General features: G+C 43.1%; 1 protein-coding gene across 1 annotated transcript in view; it reads right to left on the minus strand.

Annotated features, from left to right (window-relative positions):
• kcnt2b (potassium sodium-activated channel subfamily T member 2b) overlaps window positions 1-24507 on the minus strand; it is a 95091-nt gene that overhangs the window by 28909 nt on the left and 41675 nt on the right. The window contains exons 11-15 of the mRNA XM_090193896.1: window positions 24149-24329; window positions 18987-19151; window positions 18069-18205; window positions 14625-14688; window positions 13725-13833 (exon numbers count right to left, since the gene is read on the minus strand). Of these exons, the coding sequence (XP_090050022.1) occupies window positions 13725-13833; window positions 14625-14688; window positions 18069-18205; window positions 18987-19151; window positions 24149-24329 (656 nt within the window). The remainder of the gene's footprint in view (window positions 1-13724; window positions 13834-14624; window positions 14689-18068; window positions 18206-18986; window positions 19152-24148; window positions 24330-24507) is intronic.

Genomic DNA, 24507 nt, shown 5'->3' on the forward strand with positions numbered 1-24507 from the left:
CCCTTTCAGTTTACATTCTGGGTTGTTTTTACCCCTTCAGTTTACATTCTGGGTTGTTCTTACCCTTTCAGTTTACATTCTGGGTTGTTTTTACCCCTTCAGTTTATATTCAGCGTTGTTTTTACCACTTCAGTTTATATTCTGGGTTGTTTTTACCCCTTCAGTTTATATTCTGGGTTGTTTTTACCCCTTCAGTTTATATTCGGGGTTGTTTTTACCCCTTCAGTTTATATTCTGGGTTGTTTTTACCCCTTCAGTTTATATTCTGGGTTGTTTTTACCACTTCAGTTTATATTCTGGGTTGTTTTTACCACTTCAGTTTATATTCTGGGTTGTTTTTACCACTTCAGTTTATATTCTGGGTTGTTTTTACCACTTCAGTTTATATTCTGGGTTGTTTTTACCACTTCAGTTTACATTTTGGGTTGTTTTTACCCTTTCAGTTTATATTCTGGATTATTTTTTACCCCTTCAGTTTATATTCTGGGTTGTTTTTACCCCTTCAGTTTATATTCTGGGTTGTTTTTACCCTTTCAGTTTATATTCTGGGTTGATTTTATCCCTTCAGTTTACATTCTGGGTTGTTTTTACCCTTTCAGTTTATATTCTGGGTTGATTTTATCCCTTCAGTTTACATTCTGGGTTGTTTTTACCCTTTCAGTTTATATTCTGGGTTGTTTTTACCCCTTCAGTTTACATTCTGGGTTGTTTTTACCCTTTCAGTTTATATTCTGGGTTGTTTTTACCCCTTCAGTTTACATTCTGGGTTGTTTTTACCCTTTCAGTTTATATTCGGGGTTGTTTTTACCCTTTCAGTTTATATTCTGGATTATTTTTTACCCCTTCAGTTTACATTCTGGGTTGTTTTTACCCTTTCAGTTTACATTTTGGGTTGTTTTTACCTGTTCAGTTTATATTCTGGGTTGTTTTTACCTGTTCAGTTTATATTCTGGGTTGTTTTTACCTGTTCAGTTTATATTCTGGGTTGTTTTTACCCTTTCAGTTTACATTCTGGGTTGTTTTTACCCTTTCAGTTTACATTCTGGGTTGTTTTTACCCCTTCAGTTTATATTCGGGGTTGTTTTTACCCTTTCAGTTTATATTCTGGATTATTTTTTACCCCTTCAGTTTACATTCTGGGTTGTTTTTACCCCTTCAGTTTACATTGTGGGTTGTTTTTACCCGTTCAGTTTATATTCTGGATTATTTTTTACCCCTTCAGTTTACATTCTGGGTTGTTTTGACCCCTTCAGTTTACATTCTGGGTTGTTTTTACCCTTTCAGTTTATATTCGGGGTTGTTTTTACCCTTTCAGTTTATATTCTGGGTTGTTTTTACCCCTTCAGTTTATATTCTGGGTTGTTTTTACCACTTCAGTTTATATTCTGGGTTGTTTTTAACACTTCAGTTTACATTCTGGGTTGTTTTTACCCTTTCAGTTTACATTCTGGGTTGTTTTTACCCCTTCAGTTTACATTCTGGGTTGTTTTTACCCCTTCAGTTTACATTCGGGGTTGTTTTTTACCCCTTCAGTTTATATTCTGGGTTGTTTTTACCCTTTCAGTTTATATTCTGGTTTGTTTTTACCCTTTCAGTTCATATTCTGGGTTGTTTTTACCCTTTCAGTTTATATTCTGGGTTGTTTTTACCCTTTCAGTTTATATTCTGGGTTGTTCTTACCCGTTCAGTTTATATTCGGGGTTGTTCTTACCTGTTCAGTTGATATTCTGGGTTGTTTTTACCCTTTCAGTTTATATTCTGGGTTGTATTTACCCTTTCAGCTTACATTCTGGGTTGTTTTTACCCTTTCAGTTTATATTCTGGGTTGTTTTTACCCCTTCAGTTTATATTCTGGGTTGTTTTTACCCTTTCAGTTTACATTCTGGGTTGTATCTTTTCTTTCAGTTTACATTCTGGGTTGTTTTTACCCTTTCAGTTTACATTCTGGGTTGTTTTTACCCTTTCAGTTTACATTCTGGGTTGTTTTTACCCCTTCAGTTTATATTCTGGGTTGTTTTTACCCTTTCAGTTTACATTCTGGGTTGTATCTTTTCTTTCAGTTTACATTCTGTTTTTTTTTTACCCTTTCAGTTTACATTCTGGGTTGTTTTTACCCTTTCAGTTTACATTCTGGGTTGTTTTTACCCCTTCAGTTTACATTCTGGGTTGTTTTTACCCTTTCAGTTCATATTCTGGGTTGTTTTTACCCTTTCAGTTTATATTCTGGGTTGTTTTTACCCTTTCAGTTTACATTCTGGGTTGTTTTTACCCTTTCAGTTTACATTCTGGGTTGTTTTTACCCTTTCAGTTTATATTCTGGGTTGTTTTTACCCTTTCAGTTTACATTCTGGGTTGTTTTTACCCTTTCAGTTTACATTCTGGGTTGTTTTTACCCTTTCAGTTTATATTCTGGGTTGTTTTTACCCTTTCAGTTTATATTCTGGGTTGTTTTTACCAATTCAGTTTATATTCGGGGTTGTTTTTACCCTTTCAGTTTACATTCTGGGTTGTTTTTACCCCTTCAGTTCATATTCTGGGTTGTTTTTACCCTTTCAGTTTATATTCGGGGTTGTTTTTACCTGTTCAGTTTATATTTGTGGTTGTTTTTACCTGTTCAGTTTATATTTTGGGTTGTTTTTGTATTTCTTTGCTCTATATCTTATTTTGGGGTTAAGGGGACCTGGCAACACCCCTGCAGTGCAGTGTCTTATTAAAGGACATTTCACACTCTCACACACTTAGCAAAGGCCTGGGAAGGAGGGAGAAAACGGAACCAGCCTGAACAAACATAGATAACACCCATCACTCCACCTTCACTGTTCCTGCCTTGTCTGTTTCTCTTGTTTTTCTGCTACCTTCTCTCTCATCTCTTTGTGACAAAAAACAATATAGAGTTATGACCAATAAAATGAGGCTCAGGGAGCAGTCATTTTCCCTGCTGTGTAATTCTTGATTACATTATATGCTGTAATCAGTGGACAAATATTATTAGGGGTACAGTGTTTGGTACAAATGAGATCTTGGCCTTAAATGCCCAGATGTGCTTTGCATATTGATTGTCGACAGAAACGTTGGTAGCTAGAATTGTCCAGCCTCGCCTCTCGTGCCTCAGGAGAAGGTTAGTAGCTAGTAAACACATAAAAGCAATGAGACACAGGTCCTTTCTGTCTAGCAGCTTTACTTCCAATAGACTCACCAACAGAGAGGAAAATGTTGTTGATGATGATACTATTTGTATAAATTACAGGCATAGTGGGATAGAAAGAATGTTTGGATCATAATATGTACCCAAATGAAGAAAAACAATGTATTCACTGTATTGTTTTTGCAGACTTTACTGTGGTATTCACTATAGTATATACTACAGTGAATACTCTAGTATTTACTATAGTTTTGCAGATATGACTAATATTTACAGTTTACTATAGTAAAATACTGTAGTAAGAAAATAATATTGGTTTATATTATAGTAATTACTGAATTGTTTTTGCGGACTGTAGTATACTGTAGTAATTACTGTAGTGTTTTTGTGGTCTGTAGTATACTCTACTATTTACTATGGTATTCTACAGTATACTACAACATTCTATAGTAAGTACTATACATGATCGAGGTATACTACAGTGTATAGTATAGAATTCTACAGTATAATACCGTTTTCTACAGAATTTTATAGTAAGTACTGTAGTATTCTGTGTAATGAATCATGACAGCTTAATGTTTTGGGATCAAAGCATCAGTACCCTGCTAGCCTTATGTTCCTATCAATGCTGCTACAGCAGAGAACAGAACAAAATGACTCAGATCAAGCCTTTTGGGCCCCCCACCTCACAACAAAACATTTTAGTGGCCCCTCTCTTAATGGTGGAGAGAAATGTATGTTTTAAAGTAAAACTTTTTATGCAATTCCACACATTTTTCCATGGGGCAGAAACAATTTGTTTTGCAGTTTTACAGCAAATTTACTGCAATTCTACCATTTTTGTCATGAGTTGGAGAGACATTTTTGCAGTTTTAAAGCTATTTTCCTGCAATTATACACATTTTGTAATGACTTAAGTTAATATGTTATTATGATATCTGAGTGAGAATAACTAACAAAATTAATGGGGGCCACTGGAGGGCAGGGCCTCTGGGCACGTGCCCTGTGTGCCCGGTCGGTATTTGACCACGATTACAAGTTTAGATATCTGGCTAGTTTAACTACCACTCTAAAATTTGTTAGCTGACATGTTAGCTTACTCACAATAGTAGATTGAGACCCCGACTGAGTTTATGTCACTTATGCCTGGAACTGGCCCTGATCACAACAGGTCACCTTGTTTTCCCAAGCTTTCCCAAGCTGCAACAGGGCCTTCTCCAGGGTTGTGCTGAGGCTCTGGAACTCCACAACCATCCCTGATGGAGTCTTCACCATCTTTAAGTTCCACCTAAATACCCACCTCTTCACCATGGCCTACCACCCTCCGATCCAACAGGTCCCAGATGTGCTCAATGGGATTGAGATCCGGGCTCTTCGCTGACCATGGCAGAACACTGACATTTCTGTCTTGCAGGAAATCACTCACAGAACGAACAGTATGGCTGGTGGCATTGTCATGCTGGAAGGTCATGTCAGCATGAGCCTGCAGGAAGGGTACCACATGAGGGAGGAGGATGTCTTCCCTGTAATGCACAGCGTTGAGATTGCCTGCAATGACAACAAGCTCAGTCCGATGATGCTGTGACAAACTGCCCCAGACCATGACGGACCCTCCACCTCCAAATCGATCCCGCTCCAGAGTACAGGCCTCGGTGTAATGTTCATTGCTTTGACGATAAACGTGAATCCGACCATCACCCCTGGTGAGACAAACCGCGACTCGTCAGTGAAGAGCACTTATTGCCAGTCCTGTCTGGTCCAGCGATGGTGGGTTTGTGCCCATAGGTGACGTTGTTGCTGGTGGTGTCTGGTGAGGACCTGCCTTACAACAGGCCAACAGGCCCTCAGTCCAGCCTCTCTCAGCCTATTGTGGACAGTCTGAGCACTGATGGAGGGATTGTGCATTCCTGGTGTAACTCGGGAGGTTGTTATTGCCATCCTGTACCTGTCCCGCAGGTGTGATGTTCGGATGTACCAATCCCGTGCAGGTGTTGTTACACGTGGTCTGCCACTGCGAGGACGATCAGCTGTCCGTCCTGTCTCCTTGTAACGCTGTCTTAGGCGTCTCACAGTATGGACATTGAAATTTATTGCCCTGGCCACATCTGCAGTCCTCAAGCCTCCTTGCAGCATGCCTAAGGCACATTCACGCAGATGAGCGGGGACCCTGGGCATCTTTCTTTTGGTGTTTTTCAGAGTCCGTAGAAAGGCCTCTTTAGTGTCCTAAGTTTTCATAACTGTGACCTTAATTGCCTACCGTCTGTAAGCTGTTAGTCTCTTAACGCCCGTTCCACAGGTGCATGTTCATTAACTGTTTATGGTTCATTGAACAAGCATGGGAAACAGTGTTTAAACCCTTTACAATCAAGATCTGTGAAGCTATTTGGATTTTACGATTTATCTTTGAAAGACAGTATCCTGAAAAAAGGGACGTTTCTTTTTTTGCTGAGTTTAGTTCACCTGACACAAGACTGAATCCAAACGTTACACTGTTGATTTCATGTGCATTTTACGTTAACTATACTTTTCACAGCATTTGTCAATAACGAAATCGAAAAAAAAACTCTGGATACATTCAGTAACATGATAAGAATATTTCTGGAAAATGTGGTGTAGGTGCAACATAACACAAAAATATGACAAGGGTTTGAGTGAGAGGACTAGCTGGTGTCTTCAAGTGGCCACACACCCCTCCAGTGTGGGCACAGTTCCCAAGTCATTTCAACACACTCAAAGTGTCTTCAACTATAAGGTGTTTTATTTGAGCTCTCCTAGCAGTGTCGTTGAGGAAATAGAGCACGTTGGAACACAGCTCTGCATCCCTGCCTTTAACTACTGTTGTTGTTCACGCAACCAGTAACGGTCCATTATAAAATCGCAATCTGGGTCAGGTGGGCATGATTTGAAAGCTTGTTCTATTGCCAACATGACCAGCTAAATGATAAACTACAATCTTACGGTGTTAGGCTTTCACAATGCTATTAGAAAAGCAGGTCGTACGGTGTGCATAGAACGGAGTCACGAGTTCATTCAGATTCGGAAAATGTTCATCATAATACAACAAACAGGTTCATTCTGTTCAGGACAACCCAGGGTAGAACACCATCTCATATTGTAACTGTACATCAAACATAGTGATCAGAAACATCGACACTGTATATGACATGAGTTTTTTATGAAGTGCACATTTGGACTCACGAGTCTTTGGCTTGCTTCGATGACATCAAAGTGGTATTTATTATAATCCTCAACGTCTCATCTTTCAAAATACATAGATTCATCGGAATTTACAGATGCTCAAGTTCAGAACGGTTGTCTGTCAAAACCCATACAGTGCTGTGAAGCGCAGAGCCAAACCTCTGGAGTCATGTATAGCATGTTACTGTGCATCCACTATGTTCCAGTTTAAGCAGACAATATTAAATACATTTGGTATGGAGAGTTGTTCAGTGTGTGTGAGAGGTGTATGTGTGTGTGAAGGATGTGTGTGTGTCTCTGCGCGTGTTAAACGTGTATGTCTCTGTGTGTGTCTCTGTGTGTGCTAAACCTGTATGTCTCTGTGTGTGTCTCTGTGCGAGGTGAACTCCCACGCTGGCAGCAGATAGTAATTACTGCAGGTCTGCCCAAACAGCAACCCTAATTAAATCAGCATGCAGTTATTGTGTGATGGTATGTGTAAGTTACCAGGCTATTGACCGGGCTAATATAGCTCAGCCCACCAGAAACACCAGGTCATTGTTGTTCAACATTTGGTCAGGGAAAATCAACACCATGCAACCCAGTCAACCCACAAGCCAATTCTGATTCATATAAACCCCCTCTGATCCTCCACACACAGAGAGAAAACTTGAGTGGCAGTCTCTCTCTCTGCCTCTCTGCATAGAGCCATCCCAAAATACACTGAGTGTAAAAAAACATTAGGAACACCTGCTCTTTCCATGACAGACTGACCAGGTGAATCCAGGTGAAAGCTATGATCCCTTATTGATGTCACCTGTTAAATCCACTTCAATCAGTGTAGCTGAAGGGGAGGAGACAGGTTAAAGAAGGATTTTTAATCCTTGAGACATGTATTGTGTATGTGGGCCATTCAGAGGGTGAATGGGCAAGACAAAAGGTTTAAGTGCCTTTGAACGGGGTATGGTAGTAGGTGCCATGCATACCGGTTTGAGTCAAAAACTACAATGCTGCTGGATTTTTTCACACTCAACAGTTTCCCATGTGTATCAAGAATGGTCCACCATCCAAAGGACATCCAGCCAACTTGACACAATTGTGTCAAAGCATTAGAGCATTGGAGTCAACATGGGCCAGCATCACCATGGACTGAGTCCATGCCCCAATGAATTGAGGCTGTTCTGATGTCAAAAGGCTCAATATTAGGAAGGTGTTCCTAATGTTTTGTACACTCAGTGTATATGATCTAACATAATAGACATTAGTCAGTTGTTAAGCTATTTGTGGGGATCAAATCAAGTCTCCACTGCGTCTCATTAGTGCCACCCACACTGGCACTTAACGAGGGAATTCAGCACCCTGTTACAACGTGCCTGTCCACGCCACTAAAAGCCCATTGCTGCACCAATTGGTTCCTCCAGTTTCCTCCACTCTGGTTACTTGACCACTGACAGGAAGAACACTGTATTAAGTAGTGGCTTTATTGTGTTGATATGAAGAGATTGGCTGTGACTGACTCACATGGATTAATTTATTTATTTTGAGGATAAATTGAAATGTTGCGAAACCATTCCTCTCTGTGATGTTGTCTTCATTGTGATTCAGGTAGCATTTCAGCTCTATTCAATGTAGCTACTATCCCGTATGCAAGCTAACTGTAGAAGCACTAGTAGGTTTTCTATCTATGACACATTCCTCCACTTAATACTATACGAGCCAGATTGGAACACATTCAACATTTCTTTTCACAACTGAACTATTGGCTAGCCGATACCATAACATTCAGCTTTCTGCCCTACAGCACCAATCAGAAATCGCCACAGAGCTCTCCTCAGACCTCCAGGACTGGTACGTGACCGAGAGAAGCAACACAGTAGAGGAGATAGGCAGACATTGGAGAATAGAAAAAGCAGCTTCATGCTATTCCATCTCCTTGGTAACACCCCAGCCTAAACTAATAACAAACCCATGCATTCAGATGGAATTCCGACTGTTAAAAGGTAAGGCAGTGCCGATAGATGACTCCCTGCATACAGCAAGCATATTAGGCAGGCAGAAACTGGATTTCCTTGACTAATGTAATGGGATAAAATATGAATCATTAATTGAGAAGGCAGGGAAATAGGATTGAGTTTGACGTTCCCGAGGATGAAATTAGAGAAGTGCGATATTGGTGAGAGAGACAGAGACAGAGTTAGAGAGAGCTACAATGAACTACAGGACAAAATACAAACCCTCTGACCCAAAAAGGCCTGTGATGTTGACCTAAATGAAATGATAAAATATTCAGACCACAAATTTCAATTCGTTTTTTAAAACTCTTTAACATCAAACTCTTGGCATCTTCTGCAATATCACCCCAATTCACAAAAGTAAAGGAAAATTTGACCCTAATAACTACGGTGGGATACGCGTCAACAGCAACCTTGGGAAAATCCTCTGTATTATCATTAACAGCAGACTTGTACATTTCCTCAGTGAAAACAATGTACTGAGCAAATGTCAAATTGGCTTTTTACCAAATTACCGTACGACAGACCACGTATTCACCCTGTACACCCTAATTGACAAACAAACAAACCAAAACAAAAGGCAAAGTCTTTTTATGCTTTGTTGATTTCAAAAAAGCTTCTGACTCAATTTGGCATGAGGGTCTTCTATAGAAATTGGGGGAAAAACATACGATATTATAAAATCCATGTGCACAAACAACAAGTGTGCAGTTAAAATTGTAAATAACACACACATTTCTTTCCACAGGGCCGTGGGGTGAGACAGGGATGCAGCTTGAGCCCCACCCTCTTCAACATATATATCAATGAATTAGCAAGGGCACTAGAACAGTGCAGCACCCGGCCTCACCTTACTAAAATCTGAAGTCAAAAATGTCTACTCTTTACTGATGATCTGGTTCTTCTGTCCCCAACCAAGGAGGGCCTACAGCAGCACCTAGATCTTCTGCACAGATTATGTCAGATCTGGGCCATCATTAAATCTCAGTAAGACAAAAATAATGCTGTTCCAAAAAAGGCCCAGTTGCCAGGACCACGAATACAAATTCCATCTAGACACCGTTGCCCTAGAGCACACAAAAAACAATACCTACCTCGGCCTAAACATCAGCATCACAGGTTACTTCTACAAAGCTGCGAACAATCTGAGCGACAAGGCAAGAAGGGCATTCTATGCCATCAAAAGGAACATTAAATTTGACATACCAATTAGGATCTGGCAAAAAATACCTGAATCAGTTATAGAACCCATTGCCCTTTATGGTTGTGAGGTCTGGGGTCCGCTCACCAACCAAGAATTCATAAAATGGGACAAACACCAAATTGAGACTCTGCATGCAGAATTCTGCAAAAAAAATATCCTCTGTGTACAACATAAAACACAAAATAATGCATGCAGAGCAAAATTAGGCCGATATCTGCTAATTATTAAAATTGAGAAAAGAGCAGTTCAATAATTCTACAACCATCTAAAAGGAAGCGATTCCCAAACCTTCCTCAACAAAGCCATCACCTACAGAGAGATTACAGTTTTTTTCGATTGCTAAACGACAGTGGACACAACTGGAGTCACATGTGCAAAACTCTAACTACAGTCTGCACAGCAGCAGTTCATGTGGACCAAACTCTAGTTCGTTTTTCATTGCTTGAACACAGTTTTCAAAACTCTACACACTTATCCCATGACTTTAACCACAACCTGCACAACACTGTGGATTTACAGCACTTTGTTCAAATGCTAACACACTGCTGTCAAAACTGTGAACCACACATTCAAAACGGAATAGATTTCAGCCTTGTGCCTTTCAAACACTGCTGATTGCAATTTCAGCTGAAAGGCTAAGCAGGTGTCTTGTTTTAGACTTGTTAGTGAACACACACACATATTACAGTATATATAGGTAGAGCTCAGAAAGACTCATTTTGGAAATGGAACAAAAGTGGAGGGAGAAGGGTGGCAGGGAGAGGGCGGATGCGTGGAGGAAGACAAAGAAGACAAAGAGCTGTTATTTCAGATGAAATAAGGGCTACACTTATAGACCATGTCGTGAACCATGGTCTCTCATTGAGAGAGGCAGGGTTGAGGGTGCAACCCAATCTGCAAAGATCCACAGTGGCATCTGTAATGCAAATTTTCCATCATGCAAACAGGTGAGAGTTACATCCTTACAGTAAATGAAAACATTACAGGAATGTATTTTTGTATTGCAATTATAGAATATTTACACAGATATATATTACAGTAAGTTTGACTGTAAAATATATTTTTACAACAGGACCCAAAGGCTGCCCCCAACAGGGGGAAGAGGAAAAATATTTTCAGATGCGCAGGAAAATGCTATTGTTGACATGGTTGTTGTCAACAATGCAATAAAACTGCGGGAGATTCAAGATAGAGTGCTGGCTGATAATGATATATTTGAAAATGTTAATTCTGTCAGCACAACAACTATTGGTCGAGTCCTAAAGAAACACCAAGTTACAATGAAACAGTAATACACTGTACCATTCGAGAGAAACAGTGAACGGGTAAAAGAGCAAAGATACCAATATGTTCAGGTAAGACGTCTGAGGTTACGTACACAGCTATACAAAATATTTACAGTAAAAAAAAACACTAGCATTTCTACAGTAAAACTGTGCACTTACTGTTTTTCAGAGAGTAATGGAGGTGGAAGCACTGGAAAGACCACATTCATTTGTATTTATCGATGAAGCTGGATTTAACCTTGCCAAAGCTATAAGCCTTTCTGTGTTGTATGGGCCAATGAGTGGTGTGTTGAGAAGCAAACCATCATTGGCCATTGCAGCACACATGGTGATAGATTTGTGGTCCGTTGTCATGAGAAAAGGGCACATAAACAACATTGTAAATACCACCAATATTTATATGTTTATTTATCTTCCCCTACTACTCAAACTATAATTGGTAAAACATTGTATCTAATATAACACTTGAAATGCCTTTATATTTGCAATGTTTACTGTTAAATTGTGATAAGTTTTGGTTGATGTTGTTTTTGTTTCTTCTCACTTTTATTTATTGCTTATTTCACTTGCTTTGGCCATGTAAACATGTTTCCCATGCCAATAAAGACACTTTGAATTGAATTGAGAGAGATACAGAACGAGAAGGTGAAGGCCAAAAGTGATGTCTTTGCCTCCTCATCTTTTCTCTCTCCTATTCCTAACAAGTGCTGCTTGATTGGTGCTTTATGACGGTTTGCTGAACAGGAAAAGGCTTTGTTTCCCTGGAGGCAAAGTGTCCATGCTAATAAAATTACTCCTCCCAGACACGCTGCCAACACAATCTGTCCATCACGGGAGAGCCGGAGAGAATGGAATGGGTATCCTGCTTTATACTATCTTGTCTGATAGGAAATGCATAGAATACACCTGCAAAGACTGTCACAAATCACAGGAGGTGCTCAGGTGGAAAATGAGACTGGCTCTTAATCAAGCAGACCAGAAACTCTGGGGAAATGGCTGTCAGTTCATAGTATGCTGGAACAGAGAAAGACACATATGGGTCTTTCTCTAAAATAGGGTACCAGTGAGGATTTCCTACACTTGACAACTTGTTACAGCTGTTGATAAATCCTTGATAATAATCTGTCAATTTTTTTCAAGTCATTATATTAAGATATAAGGGGGATCACAGCTCTACTTAATCAAATTCACCAATTGATTTAAAACGTATGTTTAACCCTTTATCATGGTTGGTGTCTTGACGGATTTGTCCGAAATCGTGTGACATAAAACATGACTTTTCTGTCCTTGCATTTATGGAAGTGTAGGATATCGTTATATTATATATTAAGCATTAATCAGTTAAACATTGAACTTGAACCCTGTAAGAATTCTGGATCTGGCAGTCAGTTTTTTGTATAGAGATCTCAGAAATACAGTGTAACTACATAACATTTTGTGTCTCCTTATGTCAGGGGGTGAACACAGTTTTCATGGGCACACAAATCCCAAATTATGTGATTGCTAACCGAAAGAGTATTACCTTGATACTTCAAACCTACATCGATACTGTCCTTAACGTGGTTCTTCAATAACTATGCATAACTCTTGTTGGATGCACATATGGTGTCCAGGTGATTAGTTACGCTGCTTTATTTTCACACATCATCATCTGATCCAGGAAGGAATTTTCTGAATGAGAGTCAAGTGATGAACAGTTGTTGTGATAGTGCATGCGATGCAACAACAGCCCAAGTGCTGGGAAAAAAATGTGTTTTGGTGTCTCATTCCTTATGGTGAAGACAGTTGTGCCTGGATTCATGTTGGATCTAATATCCCTAGCGAATTGATGTTGATCATCTGTTGTCTGCTTGATTCACAGCAGGGTCTTGTTAGATTGAACAGAGAAAACATCAAGGTAATGTTTTCTGATGGTTTTTTTTATGTTTTTTTTTATTTGTTTAAATCTGACGTTTCCTCAGATTGGTGTTTGAAAAGTCCTTGTAATTATTGAAGACAATTTACAAGTTCTCCTGCTCCCTCATCATTCATTATCTGTGATTTCATTTTTGATGAGTTTTGTGAGAGATGTGGTTACTTCCGTTTGTTTCCCACCACTTCAATGAAAGGGTGTTGCGTTGCACTACTCTGCTGCTGTAAAACCATGTTATTATGATGACGACAACATCCGTTGTTCTCTTCAACTTGACCATACATACAAATCCTTCCATTAAAAAAGGAACCTGGTTATTTGTTACTTGGTCAGTATAAAAAAAGAGGTGGTGAGATTGTAATGCTACAGCTATTCATGGCTTTATTATGTGTGCCTGCGTCGGCCACATAGGCTACAGAAAGGTCGCCATGCATGCATCCAATTTATTTAGTCAGGCAATGTCCACATTATTCTCACATATTTTATAATGTAATAATAATGTGAATATCAATGCATTTGCAAGGCCTAAAAAATGCATTATTTTTAGTGGTAATGGTCTACTTTATTGACACGTTTTGATAGCTTTTTGGGGGGAGGGAGGGTTCTATATTAGGCCCTATAAGTACAACTATATAACATATACAATCGTATAACATTGAGGTCCATGAAAATTACAATTAAGTACTTGAAAAAGTCCCTGAAAGTCCTTGAATTTGACTTGCCAATGTGTGTATGAACCCTGCTTAAAGGAGGTATAGTCCTAGGTCTATGTTGTTGAATAGGTGGAGTTATGGGCCATGTTGCATATACTACCTTTTATTCCTCTAAGTACAAATGTGGAACTACATTATTATTATTTTTTTTAAACCATTTGAAAATATTTATCCCAATGTCACACATTGGCCCCATTATGTATAAAAAGACCCATAGGCACAGAACTGTACACACATAGTCGTACGGACGCACACATTCCCACACTCAATGCTCTGACCTGCAAACTTGACATGGAACTTGTTCTCAGGTTTGAGGATCTGGACATACAGGGGGCAGTTTGGGGCAAAGTCCTTCACCGCCCAGGCTCTTAGAATGGTCTGGTGATCCTGGTAGAGAGAGAGAGAGAGAGAGAGAGAGAGAGAGAGAGAGAGAGAGAGAGAGAGAGAGAGAAAGAGAAAGAGAAAGAGAGAGAGAAAGAGAGAGAGAGAGAGAGAGAGAGAGAGAGAGAGAGAGAGAGAGAGAGAGCGAGAGAGAGAGAGAGAGAGAGCGAGAGAGAGAAAGAGAAAGAGAGAGAGAAAGAGAGAGAGAGAAAGAGAGAGAGAGAGAGAGAAAGAGAGAGAGAGAAAGAAAGAGAGAGAGAGAGAGAGAGAGAGAGAGAGAAAGAGAGAGAGAGAAAGAAAGAGAGAGAGAGAGAGACAGAGAGAGAGAGAGATATAAAGAGAGGGAGGAAGGAAGGAAGGGAGGATGGGATAGAGTAGCAAGAAGGAGACTCAAATCATTAGCAGCACCAGTAGCTCCACCACAGTCACAGATTCCTCTCCAGATCTCCTCTATGTACAATCCCCTTAGTAAGCCTCTTCAACTAGGGCACGGAGCTTTCAACAGAACTAACAGGCTATAGCCACACCAGAAAGGAAAATTCCCGTAATTATGTCACAGGTGTGAAATAGTCTGTTAAGAACGGCAACGCAGAGAGGAAAATAGGAGCCAGGGTCAAATAAGAAGATAAATAAAAGTTGTGAAATAGTTCTTAGGATGATCATTTACATTTTGATAAAAATATAGTAGAGGTAGAGAGAGAAAGCTGTGAAGGAGGGAAAGAAGAGTGGAGGACAGGAAAAGAAGGAGGGTGGCGTTGTGGAGATTAAAAGTCTTAAAAGGAGATTGAGGAACGTACAGCAGCGAAGCGGTCCACCTCGAATCGGTTACTGAGGATAAAACAGGCCTCAGCATCGTCCATCCTACAGCCAGTTAGTAGAGCAGCAGGAGGGGTCAGGCCAAGACAGGACACAGGTCAGATAGAGGCAGGAGGAGGAGAGAGGAACAGGAGATGAAAGGATGAGAGGAGAGAGAGGGGGGGTGGATGTTGTTGTTGTCATGTTTTTGAGAGAGAACAAAGGAGGAACAGGACAATAGAACAATACATTTGTTCTTCTAACACACACGACTTCACTGCGAGTTACAACCCGGGCAGCAGAAGAGACGAGGAGGAGAAAATACAATCATTTTATTTGCTGTCTTTATTTAACAGAGCCAGTGTACAGTAACTGCTATCTGCCCTGATAACTGTCTAACACTGCCTATGAGATATGCCCCTGTAAGCATGTCTTGTTTTGGGGACCCTGGAGGGGCAGCAGGTAGTCTAGTGGTTAGAGCTCTGGGCCAGTAACTGAAGGTTGCTGGATAAAATCCCCAAGCTGACAAGGTAAAAATCAGTTGTTCTGCCCCTGAGCAAGGCAGTTAACCTGTTACCTAGCCGCCAAAGACGTGGATGTTGATTATGGAAATCAAATCAAATTTTATTTGTCACATACACATGGTTAGCAGATGTTAATGCGAGTGTAGCGAAATGCTTGTGCTTCTAGTTCCGACAATGCAGCAATAACCAACAAGTAATCTAACTAACAATTCCAAAACGACTGTCTTATACACAGTGTAAGGGGATAAAGAATATGTACATAAGGATATATGAATGAGTGATGGTACAGAGCAGCATAGGATACAGTAGATGGTATCGAGTACAGTATGTACAAATGAGATGAGTATGTAAACAAAGTGGCATAGTTTAAAGTGGCTAGTGATACATGTATTACATAAGGATACAGTCGATGATATAGAGTACAGTATATACGTATGCATATGAGATTAATAATGTAGGGTAAGTAACATTATATAAGGTAGCATTGTTTAAAGTGGCTAGTGATATATTTACATCATTTCCCATCAATTCCCATTATTAAAGTGGCTGGAGTTGAGTCAGTGTCAGTGTGTTGGCAGCAGCCACTCAGTGTTAGTGGTGGCTGTTTAACAGTCTGATGGCCTTGAGATAGAAGCTGTTTTTCAGTCTCTCGGTCCCAGCTTTGATGCACCTGTACTGACCTCGCCTTCTGGATGATAGCGGGGTGAACAGGCAGTGGCTCGGGTGGTTGATGTCCTTGATGATCTTTATGGCCTTCCTGTGACATCGGGTGGTGTAGGTGTCCTGGAGGGCAGGTAGTTTGCCCCCGGTGATGCGTTGTGCAGACCTCACTACCCTCTGGAGAGCCTTACGGTTGAGGGCGGTGCAGTTGCCATACCAGGCGGTGATACAGCCCGCCAGGATGCTCTCGATTGTGCATCTGTAGAAGTTTGTGAGTGCTTTTGGTGACAAGCCGAATTTCTTCAGCCTCCTGAGGTTGAAGAGGCGCTGCTGCGCCTTCTTCACGATGCTGTCTGTGTGAGTGGACCAATTCAGTTTGTCTGTGATGTGTATGCCGAGGAACTTAAAACTTGCTACCCTCTCCACTACTGTTCCATCGATGTGGATAGGGGGGTGTTCCCTCTGCTGTTTCCTGAAGTCCACAATCATCTCCTTAGTTTTGTTGACGTTGAGTGTGAGGTTATTTTCCTGACACCACACTCCGAGGGCCCTCACCTCCTCCCTGTAGGCCGTCTCGTCGTTGTTGGTAATCAAGCCTACCACTGTTGTGTCGTCCGCAAACTTGATGATTGAGTTGGAGGCGTGCGTGGCCACGCAGTCGTGGGTGAACAGGGAGTACAGGAGAGGGCTCAGAACGCACCCTTGTGGGGCCCCAGTGTTGAGGATCAGCGGGGAGGAGATGTTGTTGCCTACCCTCACCACCTGGGGGCGGTCCGTCAGGAAGTCCAGTACCCAGTTGCACAGGGCGGGGTCGAGACCCAGGGTCTCGAGCTTGATGACGAGCATGAACAGCATTCTCACATAGGTATTCCTCTTGTCCAGATGGGTTAGGGCAGTGTGCAGTGTGGTTGAGATTGCATCGTCTGTGGACCTATTTGGGCGGTAAGCAAATTGGAGTGGGTCTAGGGTGTCAGGTAGGGTGGAGGTGATATGGTCCTTGACTAGTCTCTCAAAGCACTTCATGATGACGGATGTGAGTGCTACGGGGCGGTAGTCGTTTAGCTCAGTTACCTTAGCTTTCTTGGGAACAGGAACAATGGTGGCCCTCTTGAAGCATGTGGGAACAGCAGACTGGTATAGGGATTGATTGAATATGTCCGTAAACACACCGGCCAGCTGGTCTGCGCATGCTCTGAGGGCGCGGCTGGGGATGCCGTCTGGGCCTGCAGCCTTGCGAGGGTTAACACGTTTAAATGTCATACTCACCTCGGCTGCAGTGAAGGAGAGACCGCATGTTTTCGTTGCAGGCCGTGTCAGTGGCACTGTATTGTCCTCAAAGCGGGCAAAAAAGTTATTTAGTCTGCCTGGGAGCAAGACATCCTGGTCCGTGACTGGGCTGGATTTCTTCCTGTAGTCCGTGATTGACTGTAGACCCTGCCACATGCCTCTTGTGTCTGAGCCGTTGAATTGAGATTCTACTTTGTCTCTGTACTGGCGCTTAGCTTGTTTGATAGCCTTGCGGAGGGAATAGCTGCACTGTTTGTATTCGGTCATGTTACCAGACACCTTGCCCTGATTAAAAGCAGTGGTTCGCGCTTTCAGTTTCACACGAATGCTGCCATCAATCCACGGTTTCTGGTTAGGGAATGTTTTAATCGTTGCTATGGGAATGACATCTTCAACGCACGTTCTAATGAACTCGCACACCGAATCAGCGTATTCGTCAATGTTGTTATCTGACGCAATACGAAACATCTCCCAGTCCAAGTGATGGAAGCAGTCTTGGAGTGTGGAGTCAGCTTGGTCGGACCAGCGTTGGACAGACCTCAGCGTGGGAGCCTCTTGTTTTAGTTTCTGTCTGTAGGCAGGGATCAACAAAATGGAGTCGTGGTCAGCTTTTCCGAAAGGGGGGCGGGGCAGGGCCTTATATGCGTCGCGGAAGTTAGAGTAACAATGATCCAAGGTCTTTCCACCCCTGGTTGCGCAATCGATATGCTGATAAAATTTAGGGAGTCTTGTTTTCAGATTAGCCTTGTTAAAATCCCCAGCTACAATGAATGCAGCCGCCGGATAAATCGTTTCCAGTTTGCAAGTCCCCCGCACCTCTCTGATTCAGAGGGGTTGGGTTAAATGCAGAAGACACAATTCAGTTGAATGCATTCAGTTATACAACTGACTAGGTATACCACATTCCTTTCCCTTTCCCTGTAGCATGGCTGTGATTTTGGGCGCCTGAGTGGGGACCCGATGCAGGGGACTCACTTGGCCCTCATGAGGTCTTGGTCCTTGAGGGCGGAGCCCTGCAGGTAGATGACCCTCTGTGCCCACAGGGGCACGTGGAGGACCCTCCGTACCTGTACATCCATCTCTGCTGGGCACAGGATCACCACGTAGTAGTCCTATAGATGGACACACACACACACATACACACACACGCACACACACACGCACATGCACGCGCACACACACATACGCACACGCACACACATACGCACATGCACACACATACACACGCACACGCACACACATATGCACATGCACACACACACACATACACACATGCACACACATACGCACACGCACATGCACACGCACACACATACACACATACGCACACGCAAGCGCATGCACAAGCACGCACACACGCACACACTGGGGTTAATGGGAGGGCAGAGAGGGTCTCACACAAATATTCTCTCACACACTCAGTCAATAATGAAGACACACCCTCACCCAGCTGCTCCTGAAAATAAAACATGTTGTTTGATCTATGCTAATGCTGATTGAATCCCCTGCTTTAACCTCAGCTGCTTCAGCTCCTGGAGAGGATTACAGAGATGTACACCCACACACACACATGAATACACACCTGCGTGCACACAGATGTTAGTCACACCGTATCTCATCTTCCCAATGGAAAAATGTGTAGAATTGAAGGAAATTAACTCTAAAACTTGTATTTTTTTTCACTGCTGTCAAGAGGGGGGGGCCAACATTTAGCTTACGGCTCCCATAAGGCTAGGGTCGGCTCTGACTGCATGACTGCATGTGTGGATATAGATGTGGGTACGCAGACCAGCGAGTTACTAAGGCCCCTCATGATGAGATCAGATTTTTTTGTGGCCCTCACCCCCATCAAAGTTGCCCATCCCTGCCCTAGTTAAGGTTTTATGGAGAGACCTGCAGTCTGGGGTGAGCGAAGAACTCGTTGAGGAAGTCCATGAGGAGGTCTATCTTGAGGCAGCTGACACACAGCACCACGTGCTTCTCCGTCTGGGCCCGGTATCGGCTGTAGTTCCCCCCAGACTTCTGGCGCTCCATCCACAGGAAGGCCAGCTGCTCAAACTACAGATGGGAAGAATTACATTAGTGTAATTAGTGATGGACAGACAGTAGGTGGGTTGAGGTAGTGAAAGACAGTAGGTGAATTGAGGTAGTGATAGATAGACCGTAGGTGGGTTGAGGTAGTGATAGATAGATAGACCGTAGGTGGTTTGAGGTAGTGATAGATAGACCGTAGGTGGTTTGAGGTAGTGAAAGACAGTAGGTGGGTTGAGGTAGTGAAAGACAGTAGGTGGGTTGAGGTAGTGAAAGACAGTAGGTGGGTTGAGGTAGTGAAAGACAGTAGGTGGGTTGAGGTAGTGATAGATAGACCGTAGGTGGTTTGAGGTAGTGATAGATAGACCGTAGGTGGTTTGAGGTAGTGAAAGACAGTAGGTGGGTTGAGGTAGTGAAAGACAGTAGGTGGGTTGAGGTAGTGATAGATAGACCGTAGGAGGTTTGAGGTAGTGATAGATAGACCGTAGGTGGTTTGAGGTAGTGATAGATAGACCGTAGGTGGTTTGAGGTAGTGAAAGACAGACCGTAGGTGGGTTGAGGTAGTGAAAGACAGTAGGTGGGTTGAGGTAGTGATAGATAGACCGTAGGTGGTTTGAGGTAGTGATAGATAGTAGGTGGATTGAGGTAGTGATAGATAGACAGTAGGTGGTTTGAGGTAGTGAAAGACAGTAGGTGGGTTGAGGTAGGGATAGACAGACAGTAGGTATGTTGAGGTAGTGATAGTGACAGACCGTAGGTGGGTTGAGGTAGTGAAAGACAGTAGGTGGGTTGAGGTAGTGATAGATAGACCGTAGGTGGTTTGAGGTAGTGATAGATAGACCGTAGGTGGTTTGAGGTAGTGAAAGACAGTAGGTGGGTTGAGGTAGTGAAAGACAGTAGGTGGGTTGAGGTAGTGATAGATAGACCGTAGGAGGTTTGAGGTAGTGATAGATAGTAGGTGGGTTGAGGTAGTGATAGACAGACCGTAGGTGGGTTGAGGTAGTGAAAAACAGTAGGTGGTTTGAGGTAGTGAAAGACAGTAGGTGGGTTGAGGTAGTGAAAGACAGTAGGTGGGTTGAGGTAGTGATAGATAGACCGTAGGTGGGTTGAGGTAGTGATAGATAGACCGTAGGTGGGTTGAGGTAGTGAAAGACAGTAGGTGGGTTGAGGTAGTGATAGACAGTAGGTGGTTTGAGGTAGTGATAGACAGTAGGTGGTTTGAGGTAGTGAAAGACAGTAGGTGGGTGAGGTAGTGATAGATAGACCGTAGGTGGTTTGAGGTAGTGATAGATAGACCGTAGGTGGGTTGAGGTAGTGAAAGACAGTAGGTGGTTTGAGGTAGTGAAAGACAGTAGGTGGGTTGAGGTAGTGAAAGACAGTAGGTGGGTTGAGGTAGTGAAAGACAGTAGGTGGTTTGAGGTAGTGAAAAACAGTAGGTGGGTTGAGGTAGTGAAAAACAGTAGGTGGGTTGAGGTAGTGAAAGACAGTAGGTGGTTTGAGGTAGTGATAGATAGACAGTAGGTGGGTTGAGGTAGTGATAGATAGTAGGTGGGTTGAGGTAGTGATAGACAGACCGTAGGTGGGTTGAGGTAGTGAAAGACAGTAGGTGGGTTGAGGTAGTGAAAAACAGTAGGTGGTTTGAGGTAGTGAAAGACAGTAGGTGGGTTGAGGTAGTGAAAGACAGTAGGTGGGTTGAGGTAGTGCTAGATAGACAGTAGGTGGTTTGAGGTAGTGAAAGACAGTAGGTGGGTTGAGGTAGTAATAGACAGACAGTAGGTAGGTTGAGGTAGTGATAGATAGTAGGTGGTTTGAGGTAGTGAAAGACAGTAGGTGGGTTGAGGTAGTGAAAGACAGTAGGTGGGTTGAGGTAGGGATAGACAGACAGTAGGTATGTTGAGGTAGTGATAATGACAGACAGTAGGTGGTTTGAGGTAGTGATAGATAGACAGTAGGTGGTTTGAGGTAGTGATAGATAGACCGTAGGTGGGTTGAGGTAGTGATAGACAGACCGTAGGTGGGTTGAGGTAGTGAAAGACAGTAGGTGGGTTGAGGTAGTGATAGATAGACCGTAGGTGGTTTGAGGTAGTGATAGATAGACCGTAGGTGGGTTGAGGTAGTGAAAGACAGTAGGTGGGTTGAGGTAGTGATAGATAGACCGTAGGTGGTTTGAGGTAGTGATAGATAGACCGTAGGTGGTTTGAGGTAGTGAAAGACAGTAGGTGGGTTGAGGTAGTGAAAGACAGTAGGTGGGTTGAGGTAGTGATAGATAGACCGTAGGTGGTTTGAGGTAGTGATAGATAGACCGTAGGTGGTTTGAGGTAGTGATAGATAGACCGTAGGTGGTTTGAGGTAGTGATAGATAGACCGTAGGTGGTTTGAGGTAGTGATAGATAGACCGTAGGTGGGTTGAGGTAGTGATAGATAGACCGTAGGTGGTTTGAGGTAGTGAAAGACAGTAGGTGGGTTGAGGTAGTGATAGATAGACCGTAGGTGGTTTGAGGTAGTGATAGATAGACCGTAGGTGGTTTGAGGTAGTGATAGATAGACCGTAGGTGGGTTGAGGTAGTGATAGATAGACCGTAGGTGGTTTGAGGTAGTGATAGATAGACCGTAGGTGGGTTGAGGTAGTGATAGATAGACCGTAGGTGGTTTGAGGTAGTGAAAGACAGTAGGTGGTTTGAGGTAGTGAAAGACAGTAGGTGGGTTGAGGTAGTGATAGACAGACCGTAGGTGGTTTGAGGTAGTGAAAGACAGTAGGTGGGTTGAGGTAGTGAAAGACAGTAGGTGGGTTGAGGTAGTGAAAGACAGTAGGTGGGTTGAGGTAGTGAAAGACAGTAGGTGGTTTGAGGTAGTGATAGATAGACAGTAGGTGGGTTGAGGTAGTGAAAGACAGACAGTAGGTGGGTTGAGGTAGTGAAAGACAGACCGTAGGTGGGTTGAGGTAGTGAAAGACAGTAGGTGGGTTGAGGTAGTGATAGACAGTAGGTGGGTTGAGGTAGTGAAAGACAGTAGGTGGGTTGAGGTAGTGATAGATAGACCGTAGGTGGTTTGAGGTAGTGATAGATAGACCGTAGGTGGGTTGAGGTAGTGAAAGACAGTAGGTGGTTTGAGGTAGTGAAAGACAGTAGGTGGGTTGAGGTAGTGAAAGACAGTAGGTGGGTTGAGGTAGTGATAGACAGTAGGTGGTTTGAGGTAGTGATAGACAGTAGGTGGTTTGAGGTAGTGAAAGACAGTAGGTGGGTGAGGTAGTGATAGATAGTAGGTAGGTTGAGGTAGTGAAAGACAGTAGGTGGGTTGAGGTAGTGATAGATAGACAGTAGGTGGGTTGAGGTAGTGATAGACAGACAGTAGGTAGGTTGAGGTAGTGATAGATAGTAGGTAGGTTGAGGTAGTGATAGACAGACCGTAGGTGGGTTGAGGTAGTGAAAGACAGTAGGTGGGTTGAGGTAGTGAAAGACAGTAGGTGGGTTGAGGTAGTGAAAGACAGTAGGTGGGTTGAGGTAGTGAAAGACAGTAGGTGGGTTGAGGTAGTGATAGATAGACCGTAGGTGGGTTGAGGTAGTGAAAGACAGTAGGTGGTTTGAGGTAGTGAAAGACAGTAGGTGGGTTGAGGTAGTGAAAGACAGTAGGTGGGTTGAGGTAGTGATAGATAGACCGTAGGTGGTTTGAGGTAGTGATAGATAGACCGTAGGTGGGTTGAGGTAGTGAAAGACAGTAGGTGGGTTGAGGTAGTGAAAGGCAGTAGGTGGGTTGAGGTAGTGAAAGACAGTAGGTGGGTTGAGGTAGTGATAGATAGACAGTAGGTAGGTTGAGGTAGTGATAGATAGACAGTAGGTAGGTTGAGGTAGTGATAGATAGTAGGTGGGTTGAGGTAGTGATAGACAGACAGTAGGTCGGTTGAGGTAGTGATTGACAGACAGTAGGTAGGTTGAGGTAGTGATAGATAGACAGTAGGTAGGTTGAGGTAGTGATAGATAGAAAGTAGGTAGGGTGAGGTAGTGATAGATAGACAGTAGGTGGGTTGAGGTAGTGATAGATAGATAGACAGTAGGTGGGTTGAGGTAATGATAGACAGACAGTAGGTAGGTTGAGGTAGTGATAGATAGACAGTAGGTGGGTTGAGGTAGTGATAGATAGTAGGTGGGTTGAGGTAGTGATAGATAGACAGTAGGTAGGTTGAGGTAGTGATTGATAGACAGTAGGTGGGTTGAGGTAATGATAGACAGACAGTAGGTAGGTTGAGGTAGTGATAGATAGAAAGTAGGTAGGGTGAGGTAGTGATAGATAGACAGTAGGTGGGTTGAGGTAGTGATAGACAGACAGTAGGTAGGTTGAGGTAGTGATAGACAGACCTAGGTGGGTTGACGTAGTGATAGACAGACAGTAGGTAAGTAGTGATGAACAGTTGTTTATATTTGAACCAGGAGGCTGACTGCATGTTAATGTGCTCTGTGGCATCCCCATGCATCAGACAGGCTGGATGGCAGGGAGGGAGACTGGAGGTTCTGAAACCCACACACTCAGAGGGGGTGAGGAGGTGTTGGGCAGCCAGTAAATGTCAGGGGGTATTTATGGATGAAAGACAGGGAGAGGGAGTGAGAGGGCTACATGGCTCTGTGTGCCATTTCCTGTCCTGCTCAAACATGCCTCCCAGAGCACAACAGTACAGCGGCTCAGACCACACACACACACACGCGCACTCACACACACACACACACACACACGCACACACACACATAAAAGGTTCCTATTATCACAACTGAAATGATAGTAATGGGACATGGGGAGAGGAGAGGGATACTACTATGGGCAGGAAATGACAGATTCACTGAAACAGTGACACTATGCTCTTCTGTATAATTGGAATATCTGATGTACAATATTATTGTTCGGTCGAATCCTCCCCTCAGCCGTATGTGTGGGGAATACATCAGGGAGAAATACTGGAAAATAGCACCAGCTAAATGATCCATAAAAATACAATGAAAACAACAACAACAACAGCAATGGGATTTTCCCCTCACCTGTATGGGAAGCACGATGAGCGCCACACAGATCATGATGACCACTAGCAGCTGAGAAGGCCATATCTGGGGCGTGACATCACCGAAGCCCACAGTAGAGAAGGTGACCACGCAGAAGTAGAGAGAGTCAAACAGAGTCAGGTTGTTTCCTGCTCGCTCTAGGTGCTGGATCCCACATATACTGAGGAGAGGTGGAGGTGGTGGAGGAGGAGGTGGAGGAAGAGGAAGAAGCGGAGAAGGAGGAGGAAGAGGTGTAGAAGGAGGTGGAGATGGAGGATGTGGATGGAGGAGGCGGAGGTGGAGGGGAAGAGGGAGAAGAGGGACAATAGGAAGGAGAGTTGTTGAAGAGAGAAGAAAAG

Source organism: Oncorhynchus mykiss, chromosome 12 (genome assembly GCF_057628025.1).
Source record: "Oncorhynchus mykiss isolate SJ-2025 chromosome 12, ASM5762802v1, whole genome shotgun sequence".
Classification (NCBI taxonomy): domain Eukaryota; kingdom Metazoa; phylum Chordata; class Actinopteri; order Salmoniformes; family Salmonidae; genus Oncorhynchus; species Oncorhynchus mykiss.